Consider the following 12,177-nt stretch of genomic DNA (forward strand, 5'->3'; position numbering starts at 1 on the left):
CTGGATAAAAACCTAGGCGTATGGTTGCTAGATTGTGTGGCTGGCCTGTATTTACCTTTGTCAGAAGCTGCCGGGCTCTGCGAGCGCGTCTGCACCCTGTGCACTCCCGGCTGCACCTGGCGATTCCGGCCGCTCTGATAGAGCGGTAGGGGTGTCTCCCTTTCCGTGTGTGGTTCCCTCCTGACCCACGGTGTGCAGCATCTTCTCACAGGCTCCTGCCGTGTGTGTCACCCCCGGGGACGTGTCTGTATTAACTGGGTGGTGTGATTGCTGTTGCTGAAACTGAAGAGTTCTCTGTGCATGTGGATAGAAGTCCTTTCTATCAGATAAGTGATTTGCAAATATTTTCTCCCAATCTGGTGGTCTTTTCATTCTCTAAAGAGTGTTTTTAAATTTAATGAAGTCCAGTGTAATCAGTTTGTCTTTCATGAGTCATGATTTTGCTGTCGTGTCTAAAAGTCACTGCCAAACCCAGGGTCTCTGGATTTTCTCTGCTGTTACCTTCTACAGTTTAGTGTTTTCTATTTAGATCCACGAGAGATCCATTCTGAGTTAATTTTTGTGAAAGGTGTAAAGTCTGAGGGTTGGATTCTTTTTTTTTTTTTGCATGTGGATTTCCAGTTGTCCCACTATCATTTGTTGAAGACTGTTGCACCTCTGCTGAACAACTCTGTTGCGTTGTCAGACATCAGTTGGCTGTATTTGTGTGCATCTATTTCTGGGCTTTCTGTTCCGTTTACTTATTATCTGTTTCTCTGTTTTGTCATTACGGTGCACTCTTGATCGAGTCTTGAAGGTGGGCAGTATCTGTCCTCTCCAACTTTATTCTTCTTCAGAATATTGCGTGTCTTTCTTTCCATATATCAATTTGTCACGATGCACAATAGAATTTCCTGGGATTCTGATTGGAATTTCATTGAAATCTACAGATCACATTGGGTAAATGACATCTTAATATTTTTTCCTATCCATGACATGGAATGTCTCTCCATTTATTTGTATCTTGTTTTCTTTCATCAGAACTATATTTTGTGGTTTTCCTCATATAGATTCTGTACAACTTTTGTTAGATTTGTACTTAAGTATTTCATTTTGGGGGATGCTAATGTAAATAGTATTTTTCATTGATGGTATATATGAAAACAACTGATTTTGTTTATTAACTTGATATCCTGCAACCTTGCCATAATGGTTTATTAGTTCCAGGAGAGTTTTTTTTGTTGATTCTTTGGGATTTCCTACATAGATGATCATGTCACCTGCAAACAAAGACTTTATTTCTTCCTTCCCAATCTTTTTTATCTTTTATTACCTTTTCTCGTCTTACTGCATTACCTAGACCTCCAGTACTGTGAAAAAGAGTGCTACGAGGAGTAATAAGAGTGGGGATCGTTGTCTTGTTCTTGGTCTTAGTGGGAAAGCGTCTGCATTTTTACCGAGTATCACGTCAGCTGTAGGTTTTCTGTAGATGCTCTTTCTCAGGTTGAGGAAACTCCCCTCTATTTTTAGTTTGCTGAGCTTTGCCTCTGAATGGATGTTGGATTTTGCTTTTCTCTTTCCTGATGTGACCAGGTGATTTTTCTTCATTAGCCTGTTGGTGTGATGGATTACATTAACTGATGTTCAAAGGCTGACCCAATCTTGCATACACAGAATAAATCCCCCCTGGTTGTAGTATATAATTCTTTTTACACAGTGTTGGATTTGATTTGCTCTGCTAATATTATGTTGAGGATTGGTTCTCTTTCTCTGGAGAGCTCTTAACACAGGAAGTTCATTTTTAAGAAGTCCCTGCTACTCTTCACTTCATGTAAGTAGTCTTCCCGTACGTAATATTCTGGGCCTGGGTCATTAAGCATGTTGTTGGTTCCCCACAAGGAGTCCATGAGAATTCCAGCTTTGCCACATTCTCGCCACTGTTTGCTGTTCTTTTCCATTGAACCACTGCTGTGGGGCATTTAGCAGGAGCTCTTGCTGTTCTCTGGTAGCTAATGATGTGGAGCACTCTTCCAAGTGCTTATTGGAGGATACTCAGTTACCTTGCTTTGTTTCCTTTTCCCTTTTAAAAATTGGACTTATTGACTTGCAGGAGTGCGTATGTTCCAGATCATAGTCCTCTATCAGATATGTATGTATCAGATTCCGAGATTTTCTTGTCCATTCATTTTCTTTAATGGGGTCATTTGATGTGCGTAAGTTTTAAATTTTTATGAATTCCAATTTATCAGGTTTTTCTTTAGAATTAGTACTTTGTGTGTCCTCTCTAAAAAAAAAAACCTTGTCTACCCAGAGGTCACAAAGATAGACTCATGTTTCCTTCTAGAAGCTTCATAGCTTTAGCTGTTATGTTTAGGCCTATAATATACCTTGAATTAATTTTTGTGTACGGTGTGAGGTAGAGGTCACGGTTCTTTTTTTTCTTTATGGATATCTGGTTGTTCTAGCATCATCTCTTGAAGAGATTTACCTTACCCTATTGAACTGCTTTGGCATCTTTGTCAAAATTATTTGATTGTATATACCTCAGCTTTGCGCACTTTTTTACCGAACTTTCTCTTTCACAAGTAGCTTGCTTGGTTTTTGTATTTTTTGGTGACTGTAGCCGTCGTCATATTTACTGTAAAAAGTAAATATATTTATTGTGCTAAGGCATAGCTCATTCAGTTGAACACAGAAGGGACTTGAAAATCTAGTATGGAAAACTGGAGGAGGACACAAGATGGTGGTAGTGAGATCATAAAATCTGGTAGTTAACCAAGGGAATGAAGCACTTACAGGGAATTAAGTGCCTCAGCTGATGCTTTCAAAGGCGGATACTTTTGTTTTCTCTAGGCTTTTAAAATTTAATTGGAAATAAATTTATTTTGCACCAGCTGGTTTTCTTGTTCATGCCAATAATTATTTCTGATTTTTATTTAATCACCAGCTTGTAAAAAGGGAGCACAGGAAAAGCCAAACCTTTCTCTATCCTTTATGCACAATTTGGAGAATTCCAGTAAAATTCAGGTTCCTGGCAGGCAAGTTACACATCTACTGCCCTGTGTTTTGTGATTATAAATGTCATGAAATCAGAGAAGAGAAAAAAAAAATTTGACCGTATACGTGTGGGTCTGTTTGTGTACCTGTGTACCTGTTACCACATTTTATAGTGTTTTTCAGGATTTTCCTTGCTATTTTTGCATGTTTGTTTTTCCATATGAACTTTAGTATTATAACTCTGACATAAAACTTACTGCTTATTGGTATTTTGGGGAGTGTCATAATTTATAAATTAAGGAGAGCTGACATAATATTGTCACCCTATCCAAGAACTGGGAATGTCGGCTTTTCATGTGTTCGCATCTACTTTTGTGTCTTTCAGGAGTGTTAATGAGATTTTCCTCATCTAGGGCACCTGGGTGGCTCAGTCGGTTAAGCAACTGCCTTCGGCTCAGGTCATTATCCTGGAGTCCCGGGATCGAGTCCCGCATCGGGCTCCCTGCTCGGCAGGGAGTCTGCTTCTCCCTCTGACCCTCCTCCCTCTCATGCTCTCTGTCTCTCATTCTCTCTCTCTCAAATAAATAAATAAAATCTTTAAAAAAAAAAAAAAAGATTTTCCTCATCTAGTTTTTGTTGCTATTATAATTGGGGTTTTCTCTACCATTACGTTTTCTTAACTGGTTATATTTTGTATGTGTACATTTTGTATGTCAGTTTTGTATCTTGCTACCTCACTGAATCTTTTACTTTGTGAGTTAATCATTGCTTCTCTAGAGTTCCCCAGGTATACTAGGAATTGCCAATCCTTAAATGGCCAGAGATAGTAAATACTTTGGGCTTTGCTATATGTCCCTATTGTGGATTTTTTATTAACTGCTTTTTTTTCTTTTTTTTAAGATTTTATTTATTTGAAAAAAAAAAAAAAAAAAAGATTTTATTTATTTGAGAGAGAATGAATGAGCAAGCACGACTGGGGGGAGGGGCAGAAGCAGACACAGGGCTTGATCCCAGGACCCTGGGATCATGACCTGAGCTGAAGGCAGACGCTTAACCAACTGAGTCACCCAGGCGCCCCTTAACTGCTTTTTAAACATGTAAAAACCATTCTTAGCCTGAGAGCCTTACAAAAACAGACCTCAAGTCTATCTTGTTGACTATTGTGTATCATCTGCAAATAGTCTTTCTTCTTTACCCGTCCTTAGGCCTATAATTGGTGTGTTAGTGGTTGGTGTTGCTCGTATGGTGTGGACGTGTAGTGAGTGGGCGTCCCTGCTTTACGTAGCGCACAGATGTCTAGCGTTTCCAGCGTGTGTGAGGTGAGCCTTAGGCAAGCATTTATCAGCAGTCATGTCTTGAATGCTTTTATAAGGAATGGGTTTTAATTTTGGGAAAGTCTACTTTCAGCATCTGTAAAGATAATCCTAGATTTTTCTTCCTTGGGTCTTTTGATACGGTGTTTTCCACTAGGCCACGGCTTATTATTTTCTTTGCGTGATGTTGGATTTAATACTCAGGAGTAATATTGGTCCATGTTTATTTTTTTTGGTACTCTTTAATCAGATTTAGGTATGTGTTACACATTATAAATGTATAAACATCATGAAAATGGTTAACTTGTCCTTCATTTCGAATGCCTTGGAACAGTTTTGGAAGCATTTAATGATCTGGTTGAAAAGTTGCCTTACATTGCTCTCTGAAACCACCTGGTCATGGTCCTTTTTTTGCAGGGGTAGTTTAACTTGTTCTTGGGAAGTTGGTCTGCTTAAGATTTGTATCTCTGTTGTACAGTTTGAGTAATCTATTTTCCTTAAAAAGTATCCATTTCATCTGGTTTCCAAATATAATAGTATAGAGGTCTGCAGAGTAGTCACATGTGATTTTAAACATTTCTTCTGTTTACTTTTCTTACTCTTTTTGTATACTTGTGTTTTCTTTACTCCACTCCCCTTCCCCTGCCTCTTTCTTAGCCAGGTTAGCTAGTAGTTGTTAATTTTAAAAAAGAACAGATTTTTTCACTAAGTTAGAGTGGTTTAGTTCTATTCTCATTCTTTTGTTGATTTCTGCTTTTTGCTTTATCTGTAACATTTCCTTGTTTTTTGTTCTCTTTGTTGTACTTCTTAAATTTTGATTTAAATTTCATTTAAATACATGAAAAAACATTTATTACAATGGATTTTCCTCTTATCGCTGCTTTTACATGTTTACGGTAGTTTAATATGTAGTATTTTCATTGTTTACAAAAAATTTTGTAATTTTTGTTCAGATTTCTTCTTTAACCCAAGTCTTTTATAAATTTATTTTTAAGGATTTATTTATTTGAGAGAGCATGCCCCAGGGGCGGGAGGGAGAGGCAGAGGCATAGAGAGAATCCCAAGCACACTCCCTGCTGAGCAGCAGGAAGCCCGAAACAGACTTGGTCACACGACCCATGAGAGCATGACCTGAGCGGAAGCCAACAGTCAGATGCTGAACCTACTGAGCCACCCTGAGTCTTTTAAGTAGATTTTTAAATTTCTAGGTAGGAGGGGCGCCTGGGTGGCTCAGTCGGTTAAGCGTCTGCCTTTGGCTCAGGTCAGAATCCCAGGGTCCTGGGATCAGGCCCCGCGTCGGGCTCCCTGCTCAGCTGGGGGCCTGCTTCTCCTTCTCCTCCCCTCTTGTGCTCTCTCTAGCTATCTCTGTCACTATCTCTCTCTCTCTCTCAAATAAATAAAATCTTTAAAAAAAAAAAATTTTCTAGGTAGGAGGCCATTTTGTTTTATTGATAATTTTAAGTTTTACCAAATTACAATCAGTGTTACTTATATTTCAATTTTACAGAACCGGTATTTCCTTTAAAAGCTCAAAGTTTATGAATGTTTTGTGCCCACTGTACATGCCTGATAATGCAGAATTTGTCTTCTAAAGTTGGATATATATATCCATATGATCTATTTCATGGATCATTTGTTTTGGTCTTTTTATATCCTTTTTGTTCAACTGATGTTTTGTAGGACAGTGGACTATTACAGTCTCTTACTTGTGTCTGGCTGCCATGTGTATCTTTTTGCATCTCCTGTAGTTTTGCTTCATCAAGCGCTTGCTGTCAGTCACTTGATGCACAGAATTCACAATTTCATATCACTGTCAATTAAAGCTTTTAGTATTAAAAAGTGTCTTTTTACATGTAATGCTTTTGTCTTGACCTCTTTGATCTCAGGAAAAAAACCCCAGGATTCTTTTTCTCTAAAAGATTTTATTTGAGAGCGAGCATGTGCAGTGGGGAGGGGTAGAGAGAGGAGCAGGGAGCCCCGATGTGGGACTCGATCCCAGGACCCTGGGATCATGACCTGAGCCGAAGGCAGACGCTTAACCGACTGAGCCACCCAGGCGCCCCAAAAGAGATCTTTTTAAAAACTGTGTCCACTTTGTTCATACGGTTATTTTTACCCTTTCTGAATCTCTCAAGTATATTTCTTGAATACGGCAGATGATTGGATCTGGCCTTTTAAGCCAAGTTGAAATATTTTCTCCTAGTTGATTAGATCTATTCACATTTACTTTCAATTTTGGTCTCCACTTTGTGCTTTATTTGCTATATTCCTTTGTTAAAGAACAGGTTCTCTTTGCTCTTTAAACTAAAAAGAACATTTTCTGGCATTTAGGAAAGTTTTTTTGTTTTGACCACATTTCATGTAACCCTTTACTGTCTGTTTTTAGTGGCCTTAACCCTGTGAGTCTCTACAACTCTGTTCCTCGCTGCCTCTCCGTGTTGACTGCATTATATCTTGGGCTTCCACCCTTACTGGACCACTGCCCTGGTAACGTGTTTGGGTCTATTAAAATCCTATCTATTCTTTTGCTACAGTTCTTGAAGTTACCGCTTGGCTAGATGAAGCTTATTCCCTAGATTTCTGAAGGACTCACGTGCGCTAGGTTCTTGTAGGTTTCAACGACATGTTTCCTCATTGTAAATTCTGTGCCTTTTTTGCTGGAGCTCGTTACTTCCCCCGGCTGATGCCACGGGGTGGAGGTGCAAACCAGAACCTCTGGTAGGTCTGTAGTGAGTATCTGGAAGGTGACATGAGGCATGTCCTTCAGAGGCTGGTTTGGTGGCGCATTAACTGCTTAAAAGATGAACTCTTCCTCTTACCTTACAGGACCGAGCCACATGTCTTTCTACGTTCGAACCCACAAAGGGTCAACACTCTCTCAGTGGTCTCTTGGCAATGGCACCCCGGTCACAAGTAGAGGAGGGGACTACTTCGTATTTTACTCCCATGGGCTCCAGGCCTCTGCATGGCGGTTCTGGATAGAAGTACAGGTGGGAATTTCCCCGCATTGCTGCTGTCACTGATCAGCCTCCCAGGTGGCGTTTGGGATCATCATTCTGCCCTCCTAGAACAGGAGAACTAAACTAATTTTCTCTGCCAGGTCATGGAAGAACGGCCTGAAGGAATGGTCACTGTGGCCATTGCTGCCCACTACCTTTCTGGGGAAGATAAGAAATCCTCCCAGCTGGATGCTCTGAGAGAGAAGTTCCCAGACTGGACATTTCCTTCTGCCTGGGTGTGCACCTACAGTCTCTTTGTGTTTTAGTCTTCTGGAGGAGCGCAGAGTACATGCCCAGCGGGATACCCCCGTGACGCAGTTTCTCCCCACGTTACATGGATGTTTGTAAGTCAGTGATTTTGAATGAGCACCTGTTCAGAGAGCTTCGTGGGCTGACACTCTTCAGGGCCCAGCATGATGATGGGGACGTGTGGCCTGACACTTGAAAGCGCCGGTTTCCTGGCCCCGAAGCACGACACCCATCAGTCATTCTCTGGGACCTTAAGGATAAAAGCCAGCAAACCACTTGAGTAGTTGTTACCCCTTAGGATCATGACAGATGTAGAAGGTACTGTGAGCTGTCCGTGGGACAAAGGACATTTCCAGGTGAAGCCCAAGATGATTGGTTTGGTCAGAGGATGGTAGCTAAAAATCCGTTTGCTGGAGTCGGGACTCCCCTAAGACGGACCTTAGGGGTCAGAAGGCAGGGACAGCGAGGCCTGGGGGCAAGCTGGGGGCTCCTGGGGCCGCAGCCTAAGCCGAGGGAGCAGCTGCTCAAATGTGCTTGGCTCCTCTGGAGTCTGTGCATCCTTCCGACACGTGGTCCCTGAGAGCCATCGCTGTGATGCTTTTCGGAGTTGCTTTCAAGGCCCGATGTCCAACTTTTCCCCTGTCCACCTTGCCGGTTTCAGCGGAGCGTTTGTTCAGCTGCCTTTCCTGCGGGGTTTTTCCAGGCTCTTCTGGCTCAGGCTGTCGTAGGTGCAAGCACATGGGCTTGGTTCCATCCTCAGAGCCCAGGGTTGCCACGGTGGCTGCTCTGGGCTGGGAAGTGAGTGGGGTGACGAGTGGCTGGGCATTTTATAAATATTGATTCTCTTCATTTAGTAGGCATGTCCTATTATCCAAGGTTAATCCTTTAGGGCGTAACTTTATTGATGCACTGAGTCCTTAGTTTTGTCGGTTTTCTTGCCAGTCTCAGTCATCCGTCCGTATCCAGCAGAACTGGCTTTCCCGGGGCTGTGGGTGCTGGCTTTGCCTGCAGCGAGGCCACCGGCCCTGCAGCCGCTGATGAGGATCCTGCAGAAGAGCAGGCCGAGGACCTCAAGGTGCTTTTCATTTAGAAGATGGCGGTGGGGCTTGGGAGGTGCGTCTCTGCTCCGGCAGTGGAAGGGTTTGGGGAGATGAGTGGTCAGTTCTCCTAGCTTGCTCTCTTCCATTAAGAAACTGGAAAGGTTGGACAAATTCTGAGTTTAGCCAGCATAGGCCAAAAAGGCATTTTAAAGAAAAGCCATAGTAAAACAAAGTGGCACTAAGCATGCATCGCCGGAGGACTTGTGACAGACGGATGCAGTGTGCTTTCTCAGTCCCGCTCCTCCCGGGTGCCCGTGGACTTCCAACGACGTTGTCAGGTGATGGGGAAGGGTTGCCGTGTTTGTAGCTTGTAGAGAATCAGAGTTGTGGACAAAAAGTGATCAATGAATTTCAAAATACAGCCTAGTTCTTTTGTCCCTGTGGTTGATCTGAAATAGATTTTATGGGGGGGGGGGGGGGGAGTCCCATGTTGAGGACGTGCATTGTATGAAAGTTCTTTTCTTCCCCCTTTGGGAAGGAAGTGATTCGCTTTCAGTAATAATCATGGTTTTCTTTCTGCCTTTGTTATTTTTCCTTGTAAACAGTCTCTCTTGGTTTTCAAGATGCTCGCTGGTCTCAGGGTAGACTGCTTTAGTGCCAGAAATGGCGGAGTACTTCTACTTCAGTAGAAGTTCATGCCATCAGATGAGTCAGCAGCCTGAGACTGGGGTAGCTCCTCATTCAAAACTCACTTCTGAGAGGGCCTTTTCAAATTCTAACAAATGCAGTTTTCCCTACAGAATTTCAGTGTAAGTAGCCCAGTATTGCACATGCATTGAAAAAGTCTGACCTTAGACTGCTGCATGAAGTACCTGTTTCCAGTTCAGCTGATGGAAATGAGCACCCACAGGGTTGCTAAGATGTCTCCACTGAAGGGGCCGCAGTCAGCTGCTCACTCAGGAAGCTGTAGGAAGAACAATGGTCTCTCTTTTCACTGGTTTGCTGACTTGCTGAGGATTAACTGTTGCCTTACATTACTGAAATAAACTTTTTAACCTCCTAGTTAGTATCTTTAACAGAAAAACCAGATCTTTGTTTGTTTGTTCTGTATCCCCACCTTTGAAGGGTTATTTCAAGTCTACAGAGCCTTTTTAAAGTCTTTGTAATTGCTTTTAAAAGACCTAGATGGCTCATGTGGGCAGAGCAGGTATGTGAGCAAAGAGCTCAATAAGGAAATACTGGAATGCTTTTTACTCTGGAATGAAATTGTGCATCATATTTTGTTAAATGTTGAGCTTTTTAAAAATCCTCTCCATTGGCAAAGAAAATTACTGAAGGGCTAATCCAGAAGGATTGTGGGGGCAGGAGGAAGAAATGGTCTTTCAGCCAGTGGCCCACCACTCACTCTCCTGTCCTCCCAAGGAAGGGGGGCACTGCCACCCCCCAGAACAAGTCCCTGGGCAAGTTCCTATGCAAGTTATTTTGCTTTCTCAGTGAATTGCCTCGGAACAGTTCGGTACACCTCCTCATCATGCACCTTGCCGCCTTTTAGGGCCAATGAAGCCAAAATGCATTTAGGCCTCTTTATGTCTGGCTCTTTTTTATTCCTTATTTGATTTGTAAAAATACTAACATACTAATATATTTCTTCAAGTTCGGCTCTATACTGTGACCAAGTGGGATTTATTCAAGGAATGAAAAGTTGGTCTAATACCTGAAACATCAGTGTGTAATACACCATCTCAATACAGAGTCCTTTATCCTGGTGAGGAAGTCCCCTCCTATGAAAAACTCACAGCTAACATCATCATCTATGATGAAAGCCTGAAAACTGCCCCCTAAAGTCAGAAAGACCAGCATGCCCACTGCGGCCACTTCTGCTGAATACTGTTTTGAGGTTCTAGCAGTTTGGCAAGATGCACACAGATTAGAAAGGACAGATTTATGTAGAAAATCCTAGGGAATCCACAAGAAAAACTGTTATAGGAACTGCTATCAATATACAGACAAGCAACTGTTTTTCTATAACAAGAAAACAATTCTATTTGCAACTGCATTAAGAATAAAATACTTAGGGGAGCGCCTGGGTGGCTCAGTTGTTATGCGTCTGCCTTCAGCTCAGGTCATGATCCCAGGGTCCTGGGATCGAGCCCCATATCGGGCTCCCTGCTCCGCGGGAAGACTGCTTCTCCTTCTCCCGCTCCCCCTGCTTGTGTTCCTTCACTCGCTGTGTCTCTCTGCCAAATAAATAAAATCTTTAAAAATAAAAATAAAAAAATAAAATACTTAGGAATAAGCGTAACAAAAGTACAACACTTTTACACTAGAACTAACACTGCTGAAAGAAATCCCATGTTTGTGGATTGGCTTAATTAAGATGGCAGTATTCTCCAAGTTGATCCACAAACTGAACACAATCCCAGCTTGTAGGTGCAGAAACTGACAAGCTAATCCTAAAATTCATACGGAAATGCAAGGGACCCATAATAGCCCGAAAAGTCTTGAAAAAACAAACTTATGAGTCATATATTCAAAACTTCTTACAAAGCAGGGACAGTAATCAAAACAGTGTGGTACTGGCTTAGTAAGAACAGAGATCGATATACAATTGACAGTCCACAAATAAATCCATATGTTTATGGTCAAATGATTTTTGGCAATTCATGAGGGGAAAAAAAAAATGAACCTTTTCAGTAAATGGTGCTAGGACAACTGAATATCCACACACAAAAAGAACAAAGACCCCCTCACTTCATACCGTACACAAAAATTAACTCAAAATGGGTCAAAGACCTAAAGAGGAGCTAAACTGTAAAAAACAAAAAGTAAAAAGCAAAACTCTCAGAGTAAACCATAGGCACAGATCTCCATAACCCTGTATTAGGCAGTGGTTCCTTACATACACCAAAGCACAAGCAACCAAAGAAAAAGTTGGACTTCACAAAATGAAAAACTTAATGCTTCAAAGGACAGTGTCCTGAAAGTCACAAGCCCTTGGAATGAGAAAATACTTGCAAATCATATCTGATAAGGGTCCAGTATCCAGAATGTATGAAGAGCTCTTGCAAATCAACCATAAAAGGATAAATGACCCAACTCTGAAATGGGCAAATCATATGAACATTTTTCTCTAAGGATATACAAACAAACAGCTGACAACTGTATGAAAAGACATTAGCCACCACAAAAACCCACACCCATGCCGTAATGACGCACAGCTTCATACATAACTCAGACGGCTGTTGACCAGAACCACAGTCCGCAACCAGTGCTGATGCAAGAACTTGGGAGTCCACCTTCTCTGCTAGTGGGAACACAGAAGATGGCGCCGGCACTCTGGAATATGGTTGGGCATTTCCTCAAAACATTAACCAGGTACATGACCAAGGAGTTTCACTTGTAGGGAGAACCAGAAACTTCTAGCCACATGGAAACTTGTACGTGACTGTTCATGACAGTCAAATGGTGGTAACCATTCTATGAATGGATAAATAGAAGCAGTATGTCCAGAAAGTGGGACATTATTCAGTACTCATGTACAAAGATGAACCTTGAAAATGTCCTGAGAAGTGAAAGAAGCCACACAGAAAAAGCCACAGA

At 41.8% G+C, this 12,177-nt stretch overlaps 1 protein-coding gene across 3 annotated transcripts in view; it reads left to right on the forward strand.

The window, feature by feature from the left end:
- The window catches only part of ERMP1 (endoplasmic reticulum metallopeptidase 1), a 41,751-nt gene extending 32,087 nt beyond the window's left edge, over positions 1-9,664 (forward strand). For 2 of the 3 annotated variants that reach the window (XM_045882145.3, XM_054509136.2), the window contains 2 exons: positions 7,116-7,279; positions 7,390-9,664. In XM_045882145.3, the coding sequence (XP_045738101.2) occupies positions 7,116-7,279; positions 7,390-7,554 (329 nt within the window). In that variant the 3' untranslated portion in view covers positions 7,555-9,664. Of the gene's footprint in view, positions 1-3,361; positions 3,557-7,115; positions 7,280-7,389 lie in introns of those variants that run through there. The other variant, XM_054509137.2, reaches the window with a different exon arrangement.
- Positions 9,665-12,177: the final 2,513 nt, after the last annotated feature.

The sequence above is a fragment of the Mirounga angustirostris genome, unplaced genomic scaffold, assembly GCF_029215605.1.
Source record: "Mirounga angustirostris isolate CCGP_5_RB_7025 unplaced genomic scaffold, mMirAng1.0.hap1 SCAF_15, whole genome shotgun sequence".
Taxonomy (NCBI): Eukaryota; Metazoa; Chordata; class Mammalia; order Carnivora; family Phocidae; genus Mirounga; species Mirounga angustirostris.